General features: G+C 31.7%; 1 protein-coding gene across 1 annotated transcript in view; it reads right to left on the bottom strand.

The window, feature by feature from the left end:
* Nucleotides 1–18363, bottom strand: part of LOC115883354 (pleckstrin homology domain-containing family G member 5) — a 432893-nt gene that overhangs the window by 374616 nt on the left and 39914 nt on the right. The window contains exon 3 of the mRNA XM_030901711.1: nucleotides 4589–4638. Within this exon, the coding sequence (XP_030757571.1) occupies nucleotides 4589–4638 (50 nt within the window). The remainder of the gene's footprint in view (nucleotides 1–4588; nucleotides 4639–18363) is intronic.

Genomic DNA, 18363 nt, shown 5'->3' on the forward strand with positions numbered 1-18363 from the left:
TACCGTATACACACTCTATAATGACAATGAAAACAATACCTATTGTTTTTAATTGGAATGGTTAAAAGTAAAACATTTTTGTCAAATAATCTACAACCAGATTGAAAGTATTTCATTTTCATTTGTCATTTTTTTTTGTCGTGAGAATATAAAATTAGAATAAGTTTCTATATCTTTAACTACATCCTATTCTTTCTATTTTGTAACAAAGTAAGAAAAACGTTTGGTTCTTTAAACTTTCTCAATATTATACCACAGATTATAATCTGTTTTTTCTTTATTGTTATTCGTGGTTCCAATTTTCGGAATCAGGCACTAGTTAGGTGACTAGTTTGTGCATATAGCAGGCCCACTTATGGCCTCTAAAATTGTGCACAGCGCCTGACCGGCACAGTTATTAGAGAGATATCGCAAAACCGAATAGCGTCATGCAGTATTTACGCGTACCTATGGTTACGTCAGTTATGGTTACTATATGCGCGAGTCAATTTTTAACGCAACGCCCGTCTAACGTAATTTGCGGATCAATTACACCAAGCGCTATTTCTAAATAACGTTTAAAAATTGCTTAAATGGGCATGTGCGGGTATTTGACAACCGGGGCCGGCCGGCGAGATCTTTTATTTTAGGTTATGTTTGAATTGTTTTGAATTATAACTTTTAGGTAATTTGATATTTAAGTAGCTGGGATTAGTTTTAATTAAATAAATATGGCTCAAAATATGGATTCCACCTCTTCCAATATTAAAGAACCTATAAAGAGACTTAAGCCTTGTTCATGTAGACGCGAATCGCGATTTTGCGAAACTGCTCTCATTGGTCCAATTTTAATGATCATGGCGGCGCTGTCAGAAATTTTAAGAATTTGGCGATTCGTAAGATTTAAAATTTGGGGGGCGGGAAACTTAAAGTGTTTTCAACTTTTTGCGAATATTCGCGCGATTTTAAAGTTCGCGTTTGCGCAGAATGGTGTTGCGATCGGTTATCGATTATTTTGACGACGCTGACAAAGTACAAAGTAACTGAAAGGATTTCTCCAGGTAAAATGGGTTCTCGTGAATATGTTTATGATATGTTTTTGATATATATGGTGACAATTTTTCAACCAAGTTATCAAACTCCTGTACAGACAATCTGTGAAAATTCCTAAATTTTTTCTCATCTTTTGTCCTCATTTCTTGAATTAAATTGCGATAAGCACCCTTGTTGCTTACGAAATTAAATTTTTTACATGTCCCAAATGACCGTTCTCTTCTACGTTTTAACAATATAAATGGCAATTTTACGCCTTCTGTTCCAATCTCACAATCGTAATCAATATTCATAATCATTAAACAAATTTGAACTCATATTAGATTTGTTCAGGTTCTTGTTATTACCGATTCTGAACCGTCCTAGAACCCTGCAGCGAATGTGCAAATAAAATAATGTCTTTATATTTCCTTCTGCGCATACGCATCACAGTTCTAGGACGGTTCAGAATCGGTAATAAGAGAAACCCGAAGTAAGCTATTGTATGCTATAAAATATAAAATAAAGGTCGTAAACACGAATAAAAAAGAAATTAAGTTATCTCAGGTTATGATTTTTTTTGGTAACTTTCAGTGGAGCAAAAATGAAATGTCCCTAAAAATTCGCGACTGTATGAAATAGGTCCAAATTTTGCGAATATTTTTTGGCGAATCGCTTTCCGCAATTCGCAATTCGCGTCTACATGAAACAAGCTTTAGGTTTACAGCAGATGACGACTTAGCCCTCCTAAGAGAATTATTTGTTGCTTGCTGCTCTAAACCCACTGGCCGACGTTGAACAATAAAGCACTGGAAGAAAGCACTTTAGCCCTTTAGTTTTAAAATACCTAGTAAACAAAACAATTTCAAAGTTTTAAATTCAAAGTTAGGTTAAGTTTAAATAGCGGACGCGACGCGAACAGAATTCTTTCCGATCAGATAACTATAAATGAAGAGAGTTAATACCACCTCACGTAAAGGAAATAACATCTGGCCTTATTAACGTCCATGCACGCTATTCGGTTTAACGATATCTCTCTATTACGCTGTTTATTGTTATTTTACTGGAGTTTATTTTTGCGCACAGGAAATTTGACTCGTTTGCACATCGTCATAAAAACAATTTTCGTACCACGAATTAGGGATAAGATTTTTATCTGTATACATATAGTATACTTAATCTGTCATTATACACTCAGATGCAAAAAAACGCAACGGAGAAATTTTTGGTCAAATTTAAAGTGTTTTATTTTTAGCCCTATTGTCATGATTTTTTTAGCAAGCTCTAATAATTATATCAACTTTAGTTCGTAAATTCAGTTTTTTATAAATTTTAGTAATTGGCATATTATACAGGGTTAATCGAGGGGGGTCTTTTTATTCTAACTTTAAAACACCCTGTGCAATAATTTCGTGTGTAAATTTTCCTAAAATATAATTTTACGGTAACAACCATGTTTCCTGAGCATTTTGTTTTTTGGATCATGTCAATACATGCTTTGTAACATGCGGTTCATAACGACAATTTGACTCAAAATACCAAGTGTGTGGTATTAAATTATTCGTAAAAAAATGCTTTTTCCAAATATGTTAATGATCCACCCTCGTTCCATTCGAAAAAATTGCGATATGATTAAAAATACGATTTGGGCATCTTTTAACCGGCCAGGACAAGACACTTAAAACACTAGACGATCAAATCTATTTTTCCAAGGCTCCTTGATTAAAAATTAGTGTTTTTAACACACTCTAGATTGAAATTTAAAATAGAATTTGTTTTTGAGTGACTATGTCAAAAATTGACATACGATATTTCATTCGATTCAGAGTTTCATTTTCTATCGAATAAAGTAAAAAAAATACCGAGGGTGCCATTTAAAAATCAAAAGTTGTAGTTATTTCCGGTAAAACCGGAAGTGACCGAAAACAACTGAATACGTCAATCAATCCCAATTTATGTCATATACTAACATACCAAATCTTGTTGTTTTATCTGAAAAAATAAAGATGTTATAGGGGTGAGCCACTTTTGAGACGCAGCCGGTATATATTTTAAGGTGTCCGAGGGAGTTTCTCTGGAACTTGAAAAAAACTTCGGAAAACTAATCGTAAAAACAACTTTACTTTGTTGAATATTTTAATTCTTACGATGTCACATATCTATTAAACTGACAATGTTCAAAAGAACCATCTCTATCTGGCCAACTAAAGATGTGACTTATTTCAGATACAAGTATTTGAAATACAGATATATGATACAAAATACGTATTTTTATCTTGTATTTGAAATACTTTTTTTAATTTCATCTTGTATTTAGATATTTTTTTTTTTAGTATATTATAAATACTTTGTTTGTTAAAATATTTTTACTAATTATTACCTGTGGATATTTTTTACTTTGCGACATTCTGTCATAATATATGAACCAAATATAATATCCGTTTTAAATGTGATAAAATATCCGTGGATGATGAAAAAATTCTCATTTATTATCATTTTTATTGACATATAGGTACCTAAAATAGAACAAAATAAACAGTCTAAAAACTACAACATTTTTATTCCTCTGTACTCTCTAGTATTAATGAATAAATTTCAGAAAAGCACCAGAAAATTTCTTCAACAATTTTAACATATTTCTTGCCTTCGACGACAGAATTTTTTGCCTGCTAAATGCGCGGTTCTCTGTACTAGGCAATGATAGCCGATTCACAAAAAGCTATATGGAGAGGCCAATATCCACCTCAAAGAATCTAATGAAATCTAACCTATTTCTAGAAAGCACCTAATTCTACACTAACTAACTAATAAATTACCTTTTATTGTAAAAATTGACCACACCAATGAGAAACAAACAAAGCAAGAGAAAACATGAAAAAAAGAAAGAAATTGCAAGGAAAAACAATATCCATCTGCACCGTTAAACCGGCGTTAACGAATCATTGTTCGGAACACGCTATATGCCAAACACAAGCCGGTTTCGCCACGTTTTTACCTGTCGCGATGCATCATCAGACCGAATCTGGCCCAAAAGCACGCCAAGCTATCGATCCTCTGGCCTAATGGCTGGATGTGATCGATTATTTTCGCCAGGATTTGGAAAGGGAATGGAAAAAAGGACGAGAAAACAACCCCAATTATGGATAGTCAGATTATTTTATTTACCCGCTAGAGATCGTCAGGGTTAAAATTGGAAAAATATTGACTATTTGAATATTATTATATTTAATTATATACAATTTATTATATTTAATCGAATACTAATACCAATATACAGGTAAATCTGGCAAATGTTTTCGGTGTGAATAAGGATAGAATAACTGCCGATGAAGGAAAAAGGTAAACAGTTGTGTCTCTTGAGTTTAAATATATTTGCCATAACCCTTCTGCTGCGTTGCAAAAGCAGTCACGAGAATGGCTATGGCCAACAAATCTCTAAAATGGTGGAGAAACTGATCAGGGCAAAGACAGGTGAAATAGTTCATAGTAGAACATTCAGACAGAAAGTCGTACAAATAACTCAAAATACATTTGATTAAGAGATATTTAAAATTCATATATTAAGCATTGAACTTACCAATACTGTATTTATATTATCATCCACTTCCTCTATAATGTTCTTGAAATCTGAAACAATAAGAAAGCATAAGATTATTATTGCAATTAATATTTATAAACATATATGATATATTATAATTTGAAATTGGCCACTCTCCTCTTATTTAATAATTTTAAACACTTAAAAATAATACAAAAAGCTGAGATTCAAAGTTTGAAATAAAAGTCCCAAAATATTATAAACCTTAGTTGTTGGCTTTCATAATTTAATCTTATAACACTACAGTTGTTAGGTTAGGTTGGTTTGGCTGTAGATTGTTGTTGCAAATTAGGAGAAGGTTGTCCATATTGGACCAGTCCATATTGGTTTTACAGCTTTAACTTGTAGTATAAAAACCCAGAGTCGTTCAACAAAGTTTACATCATTTCAGTTTACTACAACCTAAAAGTTGGTAAGTATTTTTCTTTTTTATTTTTGCTAATACTGTAAAGTTTTGAGCATCCGTTTGTAATTATAATGAAGCTTTTAGAATACGGAACAACAACTATAGTAGTTTTAATATGCTATAATTTCTATAATCTGTTTTTTCTTTATAAAAAGCGGGGACGTTTGAAACAATTTTTGTGGATACAGTTGAAACAGTAAATATATATTTTTTTCTTGTTTCCTAGATGCCGAAAGTTCGCGTAAGAAAGTAAGAAAGACTTCCAGAGCGCAGATAGACTTGTCGAGGTAAAAGATGCATTTGAAGAGGTTAAAGCTGGAGATTCAATACGAAAAGCGGCGGACAAGTATGAAATAAACCACTGTTAATTATTGACTTATCAAAGGCTGATTAGAGATATAATTATAAGTAACCTTGAAGACTGATTATTGTTGTCATACGGTGTCACCTCACTATAATTATTATTATAATTAGAATTAATACTGAAGAAAACTTATAACAATATTATATTTTGAATTATTTTCATGTGTTTCAATGGGCTCTTTCACAAAAAATAAAAAACCCAATTCAAGGATAAAATCTGAAATAGAAGACTATTTTCTGTATATTTATTCAAAAAAAATAGTTCCATGACATTGAATAATTTTTTTATAGGCCCCCAAAATTGCTTTAATTTGCCCAATCATATTGCAGAACCGTGCTCGTGCGCCAGCCAACAACTGGCAACGTTGCGATTTGATTTGACCAACACCACCTCAACTCAAGGCCAATCAAAATGATATTTGCAAGGCAAATATGGCGTATGGCGGCGAAAGCAGCGCATTATTAAATTGTTTACCTTTAAACTGAAAAGCCGGTAGTGTTTTCTCGTTCCGATTGTATACCAGAAATAATTAATTATCTCTAGTTTGTTGTGCTTCTGCAATACGTTTGCTTAGTTATTAGTGTTCAGTGCATGGTGTGATCAGAAAATTGTGATAAAATAACAGTGTAAACTTCAAACTTTTGTGCTTGTCGTACTCCTCTATTATTAATTATTTTAAGGTAAGAACTAGAAGTATTTATCAAGATATTACACCTAAATGAGTAAAATGCCTTCACCACCAGTCTGCATAGTACTTTATATTGGTTACTTACAATAATCAAAAGATAGGTATTAAAGAGTAGGTATTAACATTTTATTGTAGCATACCTTTTACATGCTCTGTTCCAAATTGTCACGAGAATTATAGAGGGGATCCCAAGGTTTCTGCTTTTATATTCCCCAAACATGACGAGCTTCGTAAAAAATGGTTGACAGCTATTAAAAGAGATAATTTCACCCCTACTAGTAGTTCTCGGGTAAGAAGTGCATTAAATATGCCTCAAAAAGGCCAAAGGCCAAAGCCTCTGTTACCCTAGTGAGGATGTAGTTATGGCTACTGCTTACACTTACCTCACAAGTTATTGATAACATTCACATTTGAAAATATAAATGGCCTGGATGTAAGTCTTTTTTTAGGTCACAATTGCCCCTCACATACGTCAGAATTTATTATTAAATCCATCTTGTTCAGAATATCCAATATTTTATTGAAGAACTATACAAAAAAAAGGAATGACGTTATAAAAAGGTATTTAGTTTTTTTTTCTATATAAAATCTTGAAAAACATATTATATTTTTTAGTTATCCTCACCTATATTATAGTTTAAATTTAGTCCCATTTGTGTAATGCTGCAAAACAGGAAAAATATTCCATATTTTTTGACGCAAGTCAGTGTAGTTTACACCAAGAGCATTTAACAAGGCTTTTACTAAGATAAGGAACTTCCTATACTGTCCATAATAGTATATATTTATCAAACGTGCAGTAAATTCTAAACTATGGTAGGTAAGTGTTTGCAATTGAATATTTAGTTTATATTGCTATTTTCTGTCAGATATTTCTGGTTATTTCTTTTTCTGATGATTTTGAGCACCCTATATATGCTACCTCAAGTTTGAATATTTACACACTAGTACACTACCTACCTATTTTCTGAGAAAGCAGACCTTTTTATAAAAAGTAACTGACTGATGTTTTCATAAAAGTAATAATACAAAAAATTCCATACTTATGTGGAGAGCTTTAGACTCCCTGTATATTAAAAAATTAGTGAAATATTATGTAATCTAACCCGACATTTGTGTGAAAAATGTCTATTTGGAAATAAAACAGGTTTTAAAATACTCGCCAAATAAAGCAGTTCTATCTCCGCCATATTGGAAAAGGTTGAATTGCCTTGTGTGGAGGTGGTGGTGGGTCAGCATGGTGGTCCGGCCGTGTTGCCGCTTTTCAACATGCCAGGTGTGACGTATTAAAAATAAAGTGCGGATTTTTAATCTGGGCTTTTTTGTTTTTATTTATTTTCTTAAGAACGACTTCAAATTTTTCGAAAGTGAGATAGCAGAAAATTCTAGAATTAATTGCTTTATTCAATTATGCTAATTCCAAAATATAGTGAAAGAGCCCATTGACCACTATCACTGTTTCAACCGCCCCTCGTATGGGAACGATTGAAACAAATTTACTTTTTTTATATTCGTATACTTCTAAAACCGTACCCCAGAAACTAAAATGATGTAAACCTTTTTTGTAGATAGAAACACGCTCTTGAATTTGGCACACCACCATTTTTGCTGGGATAAAAACCACTATAATTATTATGAACGATGAAAGTCGATGAAAATTGTTTCAGCCGTAGCCAGTCTACCCTACACTCAACAAGGACTTTATTGTCACACTGATTATATTTAGATTACTTTAATGCTGAGATTATTCACAGTTTAAATCGATAACATACACATGTTATATATGTACATAATATCTTTGTTAGATCAAATAAATAAGGAAAATCTTTTGCCCAGGGAACGTTTACTTTACCTTTAATAACATTTTTTGTCACAATAATCACAACTAACAAACAAAAAATAATATTAGTGCGTCTCGAACGGTAGTCTAAAAGCCATTACATACCACCTATCGCCTCTCTTCATTGTCTGATTTCCCCCTCCTTAGTTTGAGAATAAATATTTTAAAAATCAATAATTATTTATGTATACAGAGTGTCTTAAAACTGAATCTTTTGGATTTAAAGAAATATATCTATTTTTAAACAAGCGGGTCCTCCCAATATCTATAAAAGCACTTATTTAACAACTTTGTTATAAATTGTTATCTAATGAATTACCTATCAACATTTATAGTAACCGTATCCGTATCAATATTAGGCATCCTTATTTCTATAATTATATTACATACATAATTATATATGTTACTGTAAATGTCCGAAATGCGGTAAAACTTAGGATAAGCGCGCTAAACCTAGGATTTACCAAAAGCATTAACTAATTAGGTTAGCCTGGTTATTTGGAGGGTGTTAATGCATTGGTTAGCCTGGTTATTTGGAGGGTGTTAATGCACTGGTTAGCCTGGTTATTTGGTGGGGTGGCATGTGGTAAAAGCCCGAAAACTATTTATTTTGCTTCCATTTCGGACTTTTACCGGACCCAAACAGTAAATCTTAGGATTTACCACACCGCATTGGTAAAAGTACGAATAAGCAAGGGGTAGTAAAAACCAACCAACCCCACCAAATAACCAGGCTAACCAGTGCATTAACACCCTCCAAATAACCAGGCTAACCAATGCATTAACACCCTCCAAATAACCAGGCTAACCTAATTAGTTAATGCTTTTGGTAAATCCTAGGTTTAGCGCGCTTATCCTAGGTTTTACCGCATTTGGGACATTTACAGTAACAAATATAAGACTGATACATTACAAAAATCGATATCGTGAAACGATAATCGTTAAAATTTCAATGTCTAAGTAAACAAAAACAGAGATGACTTTGAATATCGACATCCTTAATTTGTCGATATTGTTGCTATAAGAAAAATAATTGGTACTTTTATCAATGCGGTGTGGTAAATCCTAAGCTTTACTGTTTGGGTCCGGTAAAAGTCCGAAATGGAAGCAAAATAAAGAAGTTTTCGAGCTTATACCACTTGGTTTTGGTAAATCCTAGGTTTAGCGCGCTTATCCTAGGTTTTACCGCATTTCGGACATTTACAGTGACATATATACAACATATATATTATTTTTATTTGCCCACTCGAGGGCTGTAACTTCTTCGGAAAGCATTTTATAGGCTATATATTTATACAGGAATATTTTGCTTTATTTTTATCCGTCTCAAAAAAATTAACTTAATCACCGATCGATGTTAAAGTTAATTTTTTTGAGACCCCGCATATTGCACTAAAATGCAATCTCCTGTTGTAAATCCAAAGTTCCGGTCAAAATTTTAATAAAATATAGTAAATAAAGAAAAACAATAAAAATAATAGTACTAAACAACGTTTTGAACCGACCCTGTACACTATATAATTAAAATGGTCCTCTCCACTGAAGCAAACTAATTGCCTGAGGGCAAAGCAGCGACAGTTTACAGCGTTGTCTAACGAGATCCACAAATAAATAAGGGCTAAAACAGAGACAGCTATCTACTTTATAATAAATACAATGTATACTTGGAAATACTGTTTCAATAAAAACTTATATATCCAGTTGTTTTGTTGAACTTTTAAACGCAACTTTCTGTTAACAATTTAAAGTTCTTAAAATAGCAAAAGCTACCAAGTTTGATCGATATCTTTAATTGCGTAGGTAAGTTCAATACGCCAGCCAGTAGATATTTTTCTGTTAACTTTTCCAAAAGCAAACAATAATAATTCTATTTTTGTATAGTGTTAAATTTTGAAAGTTGAAATTTAATTGCACAAAAAAATATTCCAATAAATTAAATTTGTAAAACAATGAAATAAAAATAAAAGGTTCAGATCAATTATTGGTAACGATTATAGGACAGCCTGTTTAACAATAAATTGCGACTCGGGCTCGCTTACTGAGGGTTCCATATAAAGACTATATTTTTTATAATTTAATTACAAATGTACAGGGAAGAGAGAAGAATGTCCCACTAAGAATAGCCCGCGACTGTATCTCGGAAAGTATTAGTCGTAGGGGCTGCGGAATAAAATATTTACAACTAAAGAGGCTATGAGAAATTGGTGGAAATTATTTTCAAGTTTGTAGAACGACCGCTAGGGGGCGCAACTGCAACAAAAAATAAGAAAATGGAGTTTTTACACCAATTTGCCTAGATAAGGTGTACTATAAGTAATAGCTTCATAATCTTCAGTAAATTTTGATTTTTTTTTGTTAGAGCCATTTTCTCCTATCTACCAAAATAAAGTGGTGGGGGAGGGTTAGATCTGTTTTTATTTAAATATTAATAACACAGGACTGGATGATCGGAATCCAACAAGCGAGGGCTCGTTTAAAAGAGTGTTTCTTACTCTATATTGTACCGTATAAACAATAATAATAAGCTTTTGAACGTAGACGCTAGGGGCCGTTGTCTTACAATTTAACAGCAACATTGCGCGTTTTTCAAAAAAATTAAATGCAATATTATGTAATTTTAACTGATACTAAAGAGCAGTAAAAGCTTAAAAAGTCAGCGAAAACCGCATCTTGATATCTTCTTTCAAACCGAAGATATTAGAAAAATTATAATAAATACCAAAAAATAAGCTCTTAATTACCTTATTTTTACAACACGGTATCAGTAGCCGTCTTGATAATGCCCATTCTAACAAAAAATAAGATAGAGACAGTTAGTTCATTTTAAAACCGACGAAATACCAGAATACCATAATACCAGATGTATTAATATCTAAAATATCTAATAATTAAGATATGCTACAGTGAACACGAAACGATGATTCAGTGAAGTCATGGTAGGCTTTAGAAAAAAGTTGTTGCTTTTCACGTAATAGTATAAACGTCAAATTGTTATTAGATCAACATTTTGATAGTCTTAGCAGCGTTTTTCATCTTTTGATTTTTTGCTTTTTCACAATGCCAAAAACTTCAACTACTTCAAATAATAAAGGTACTTTGAAAAAAGCAATTCAAAGATAAAAAACGCGGCTAAGACTATCAAAATGTTGATCTAATAACAGTTTAACGTTTACACTATTACGTGAAAAGCAACTTTTTTCCAAAGCCTACCATGACTTCACTGAATCATCGGTTCTCTTCTCTTCTTCTTCACTGTTAATAATATCTTAGTTGTTACATATTAATACATCTGGTATTATGGTATTCTGGTATTTCGTCGATTTTACAATAAACTAACTGTTTCTATCTTATTTTTTGTTAGAATGGGCATAATCAAGAGGGCTACTAATACCGTATTGTAAAAATAAGGTAATTAAGGGCCTATTTTTTGGTATTTATTATGATTTTGCTAATATCTTCGGTTTGAAAGAAGATGCCAAGATGCGGTTTTCGCTGACTTTTTAAGCTTTTACTACTCTTTACTATCAGCTAAAATTACATATATACTCTCGTATTTAATTTTTTTGAAAAAACGCGCTATTTTTGTTAAATTGTAAGAAAGCGCCTCCTAGCGTCTACGTTGAAAATCTTATTATTATTATTTTTATGGCATAATATTGAGTAAGAAAGGTTCTTTTAAACGAGCCCTCTATTGTTGGATTCTGATCTATTATATATATAAATTATATAATAATATGGCCATATTGTTTTTTCTCATATTGACATAAATGTGAGAGAATTTTATCCAGTTTGTATGTTAATGGAAATTCTTGCTTTGCTTTATCAACACCATTACAAATGATTAATTCGATGCGAACGAAGTCGCGGGTACACGCTTGTGATATAATAAATATATTGTTTCCCAATTTTACATTAAGATTCATCTCGTACATCCATTACAATCTGGCAGGGCTGTCGCCATCGCTTGTCACCCAAAGTTGATCCCGTGCATCAGAAATTGTTTTCTTTACGTTTTTTGTGGCATATCTTTTTTACGTTAACTTAGAACTTAGTTACTAAATTTTCAGAATATCTAATGGAAATTAAAAGTTGGAAAAGTCTCTTATTAACGATCATGATCCTAGTAGATTTAGTTTTCGACTTTCCACCTGGATGCCGGAACTGCGAAATTAATGAACTCTTTAATTAATTACCTCCAGACAACTTACCGGTACCTTTAATTACACACTTCTGTTTCAAAAATTACGAGTGGTAGATACGATATGGGACTATAACGTATGGAACGGATAAAATATTTGGAGGTACTAAACACCGACAAAATTTTGTGGAGTATTTTTAACGTTAGGTAACCGAAATGGGAGAATTTGAGTGATTGACGACAGATTTTGCCTTCGTAAAATGGTCCTTTAGTATTTACTACATTTTTTGTCTCTTTTAAAAAATCGCTACATCATCGCATAATTTTTGAGAAAAACATTTTTGGAGAATTTGTTTTTCTAAAGCAGACCTACAAAATAAACAGGGAGTTTCAATATTCCGTGGACATAGAACAACTACGTATTTGTTGAATCAAAATCAGTTAATTGCACCTAATTTACCTTAATACAAAAGTGCTTCGTTTGTCCGTTAGAGGGCATCAATCAAAAATAAACCCGAACGTTAATTAATTTAAAATTTATTAATTTTTTAAGTTTTTTATGAAGCTTATTGTCAAATATTATTTGTGGTACTATACTATATGTATACAGGTTCTCAACTCGACAATTACTTATAGGGGAACAGAATGGCAACACTGCCTATTGAGAACGTATGCACTTATAAGGTTTTTTGCCGACTCGTCCCGTCGCGTCGTCTATCGACGAGCGGGCCGAGATTGCCATATTTCAACCATAAAGCCGCGAGTAATACATCTTGCCGCGAGTAATAAACAAATTAACAACCTGTATGTGATATACAGGGTGCTACAAATTCGAGGTACGAGCATTGATATCTCGGTAACCGTAATAGATACAAAGATGGTTAAATTGGGGCAAAGTTGCGCTTTGGGATGTTCACCAAGATGCCATCAAAAAAGTTTTAAAAATTTCAAGGATTGCTGAGTTTTTTGGAAAAAACGAATATTTTTGAAAATCAATTTTATTTTTTCCTGTCGTTACTTTTTAGAAAATCAAAATACTAATTACACATTCTCATAGCCACTTTATTAGGGTTATCTGAGAGTATTTTTAGATTTTCAAATCAGCTGATAATTTGTGAGATACAGAGGAAAACTTAATTTTTTTAAATACGGACCTGCATTTTTTATTTCAGATTTTGAAAGAACTCGTTCTCCTGAGTACAATGATATGCCACACTTAATATTTTTTTATTAAGTTATAGTTTTGGAAATTTGGGCACAATTTATTTAAACTAATTTCAAGTCCGGCTCTGTTTTTTTTAATATTTAATATATTCATCGTTACAATATTGATAAGCTTTCAAACTTAACAGTGACATGGGTTGAATACGGAAAATCGAATACAATAAAGTAATATAAAATAATATAAATAAAATGTAATATAAACAATCAAATCATTTCTCCGGAAGATGGATTGGAAATGGTAGAGCAGTATAATGGCCAGCGAAGTTCCTGGACCGTCTGATGACGTCAAATAATTCGACAGGTCCAAATTTTACAAAAAAGTGAAATCAACACATCTCGGCAGTTACAATAATGAGTACAAAATGCATTCGAAAGTATAAGAAGAAGATCTATTCAAAAGCTATAAATAAAATTGAACGAAAAATAAATTTGTGCAATAGGAAAGGTGGTAACTAGCGATGGGAACTATCGAATGAATTAGACTATCGAATGGTTACTGAATGAATGATTTCAACTATCGAATGGTTTTATTCGAATAAAATCATTCATTCATTTGTATACTAAAGCATATGTGACAACCTCGCCGTGCGACTAAATGGTTATCGTTGAGCCACGACTATCGAATGCTTTTGATAAATGAAAAATGAAATTTAGTATTCGTTTGATTTTTGTGTGCGTCAGTGCATTATTAGTTCTTCAAAATTTTATAACTTCACCTTATAAATACTGTGCTATTTTTGCGTTTATTAAAATATTTAAAATACTAAAATAGTAGTTTTTTTAATTGACGATTGTGTGCGTGTGCAGGTGTCAAATTTTTCCGAAAATTTGTGTGATTTTCTGTAGCTCGATCTTTCAATTATTTTATTTTATATGGTATTTATGGTCTATTTTTTAATGGGAAATTTTGAGAAGTAGCAATTTTTAAGAGAAATGAGATGAACTTGAAGTTTTACACGTGCCAATTTAAAAAAAAAGTTAACGATGTTTGTATTTTGTTTATGCTAATTCTCTTACATGTAGTTTTTTGCGAAGAAATATTTCATTTATTTTTTAATGTAAATGCCAGTAAAAGTAAATATTATTTTTTAATAATAATGTAAAGTACCCAATATAAATAATTTTGATTTCTAATTTTTCATTTATATTTTCCTTCCATTACACTGCATGCTTAGAAAATTAATAAATGTTTATATTTCATGATTTTAAAGTTTGTTGTTAATATAACAAATTAGCTCTGTAATTATTATTATTTAATAAACCAACGATGCCAAAAAATTTAGAGACTATATTATTTTTAAATAGGATCTAATATAAATAATTTTGACTTCTAATTTGTTGTTTATATTTTGCTACTACGTAAAAAAATGTTTATATTAAATTATTTTAAATTTTGTTGTTAATAGGTATAACAAATTATTACTGTTATTATTATTTTTATTAAACCAGTCTTTATTAAAAACATTAAAAATCATTTTCCTACATCCGAAATATTTTATTATCTAACCTAACCTAACAACAGAATATTAATAAAAAAAATGCAAAATATATAGACATACTATCCGTAACTAACTAAAGCCAAACAATAATATTCTTTGCTAATATCAACTAATACCAATATATGGCAACAGCGCCCTTCATAATGTATTTTCTGTGTAAATACTAGCACCTCAATAAAAAAATAATGTGTCCTTATCTTTATATGACTCCGCAAAAAATCAAAGATGCCGGCTTCTTTCTAGCATTGCCACCGACCGCTGTCGGGTTTCTCGGAAAAAAACCTACGTCGCCGGGCGACAACTAAAATCCAGTTAATATATTATTATAATCGATCTGACGAATAAATGAATTTCATAAATGAATGAATTTTATAAATGAATGGTTTTGGCTGCCGAATTACTAGAATTCTGATGACGTCAAATAATTCGACAGGTCCAAATTTTACAAAAAGTGAAATCAACACATCTCGGCAGTTACAATAATGAGTACAAAATGCATTCGAAAGTATAAGAAGAAGATCTATTCAAAAGCTATAAATAAAATTGAACGAAAAATAAATTTGTGCAATAGGAAAGGTGGTAACCCTTTAGAACATGTAGACTATGTAGAGCATTAGAAACTAGTTTGTAGAAGTTAATTTATTCATAATAACTACGATTAATATTATGCAAATTATTAGATCGTACACTGAGAATTTCAAATTCACAATAAGAAAAGTTAAAAATAATATCTTTAAATTGCTGATCTGGATATTATTTATTTGAATCTTTCAAGTGGCTCAAATTTTCTTTTTCAATGTTAATTAGCACTGATTAGTATTGTTGCGATGAATATAATCAGATTAAATAATTTAAAAAACAAAGTCGGACTTGAATTTTTTTTTAAATAATAATTAAATAGTTTTGTTGCTGTTAAGGTACCCAAAACAAAAAAGTTTAAAGTTTGGCATATCATTGTCGTTAGGAGACTGAGTTCTTTCAAAATCTGAAAGAAAACCTGCAGGTCCATATTTAAAAAATTTAAGTTGGCCTCTGTATCTCACAAATTATCAGCTGATTTGAAAATCTAAAAATACTGTCAGATAGCCCTAATAAAGTGGCTATGAGAATGTGCAATTAGTTTTTGATTTTCTAAAAACTAACGACAGGAAAAAATAAAATTAGTTTTCAAAAAATTCGTTTTTCAAAAACTCAGCAATCCTTGAAATTTTTAAAACTTTTTGATGGCATCTTGGTGAACAGCCCAACGCACAACTTTGCCCCAATTTAACCATCTTCGTATCTATTACGGTTTCCGAGATACCAATGCTCGTACCTCGAATTTGTAGCATCCTGTATACTATAAAATTCCATATTTCTGCCAACTAGATTGTTAGGGTATAATAGACTTTATGCGCCTCCAAAGGGGGTTGGTGTGTAACAAAAACATTTTTGGAAGTCAGATTTGAAAAACTATTTTTTTCCTAATATGCGCTATAGCGTTTTTTTACAAGAGACAAAAAATGTAGTAAATATAAACGACCCTTTTACGAAAAACACCCTTACCGTATTTTTTCTTGATTTTTGTGAAAATCAAATGTTGAAGCACTTAGCAAAACATAGACACCCAAAATCTCATTCGAATCGGAATTACCGTTCTTAAAATATTTGAAAAAATGTGTATTTTTCTAAAGTTTGATGCCCTCCAGCAAACAAACGAAGCATTTTTGTATAGAGGTAAATTGTGTTGCTTATTTTGATTTCAAAAATACGTAGTAGTTCTATGTCCACCGAATATTGGGACACCCTGTATTTTACAAGCCTAGTCCGATAAAAAATAATTATCGGACTTATTTCTGTAAAACCATATTTTCCGGACTTAAATCAATGTAAACAACTAACTACCCAACCTGTATCAAGGAAGTCTTTGCTGCAGACTCTGCGATAAAGATCTTGAACCGGAGGAACTATGCTCCCATCCTATCAAGGACCTACATAAGTTAGTGCAGGGCACAGGGATAGGAGAATGGGTGCAGATATAAAGAAAGGTGACAAATACTCGTACAATAGGCCTCATAGGTCGCAGTGTTTCCGGCAGAGGACGGCCCCTTGTTATTGAGAAAAAACATCTATGTAAACATGCCAGTTTAAAATACAGTACGAAACAAAATTAAGTATTATCTAATTTTTAGTACATACCAAAAAATTCACTGAAACAACTACTGCCATTGTAGGTGCACCAATAAATAACTGTTTAAATCCCATCAAACAACACCTAAAGTCTCTTAAAACGCGTCAGTATTTCCGAGCCTACCTCAACCGAAGTCAGTGCAAACTAAGGTGCACGGTACGAATGATTTCCCAACAATTCACGGCCCGCTTTGTTTTCAACCCCTTTCTTCAGCCCCTGTCACTGCCACCTACGATCTCTTGAGGAAAGAAACGTTTTTCCGAGTATAGTCTTTAAAATTAAAATGGGACGCCCTTCAAGGTGTTCGTTCGCATGTCCGTTCTTAATTAATTATTGTCGTACTATTTTTAGTAGACCAGTCATTTTAGTTCAAATTTGGACGAAATAATTAAATAAGTTAGAAAGTCGTTGTACGTACCGGGTGTCCCACTAAGAATAGCTCTCGGCTGTATCTCGGAAAGAATTGGCCGTAGAACCTGAGGAAAAAAATATTTATAACTAAAGAGGCCATGAGAAATTGCTGGAAATTATTTCGAAGTTTATAGTGTGGCTGCTAGAGGGCACAACTGCTACGGCAAATAAGAAAATGCAATTTTTACAAAATTCTGCCTAGATAAGGGCTACTATGAATAATAGCTTCATAATCTTAAGAAAATTTCGGACTTTTTTTGTCAGAACCATTTTTCAGATGATGATATTTTTTCAATCCGAAGATATTAGCAAAAATATAATAAATACGAAAAAAATTGCCCTTAACTATCTTATTTTTATAACACGGTATCAGTAGCCCTCTAGATTATACCCATTTTAACAAAACAATAAGATAGAAACAGTTAGTTTATTTTAATATCAACGAAATACCAGAATATCATAATACCAGATGTATTTTAATATCTAATAATTAAGATATTAATAACAGTAAACATGAAAGGATGATTCAGTGAAGTCATGGTAGGCTTTGGAAAAAAGTTGCTTTTGACGTAATAGTATAAACGTCAAATTGTTATTAGATCAACATTTTGATAGTCTTAGCAGCGTTTTTATCTGTTAATTGCTTCAAAATGCCTTTATTATTTGAAGTAGTTGAAGTTGTTGGCATTTTGAAAAAGCAATCAAAAGAACAAAGACTATCAAAATGTTGATCTAAGAACAATTTGACGTTTATACTATTACGTCAAAAGCAACTTTTTTCCAAAGCCTACCATGACTTCAGTGAATCATCGTTTCTTGTTCACTGTTATTAATATCTTAATTATTAGATATGAATACATCTGGTATTATGGTATTCTGGTATTTCGTCGATTTTAAAATAAACTAACTGTTTTTGTCTTATTTTTTTGTTAAAATGGGCATCATCAAGAGGGCTACTGATACCGTGTTGTAAAAATAAGGTAATTAAGGGCTTATTTTTTGGTATTTATTATA

This window comes from Sitophilus oryzae, unplaced genomic scaffold, assembly GCF_002938485.1.
Source record: "Sitophilus oryzae breed Bouriz unplaced genomic scaffold, Soryzae_2.0 scaffold_186_pilon_pilon, whole genome shotgun sequence".
Lineage (NCBI taxonomy): Eukaryota > Metazoa > Arthropoda > Insecta > Coleoptera > Curculionidae > Sitophilus > Sitophilus oryzae.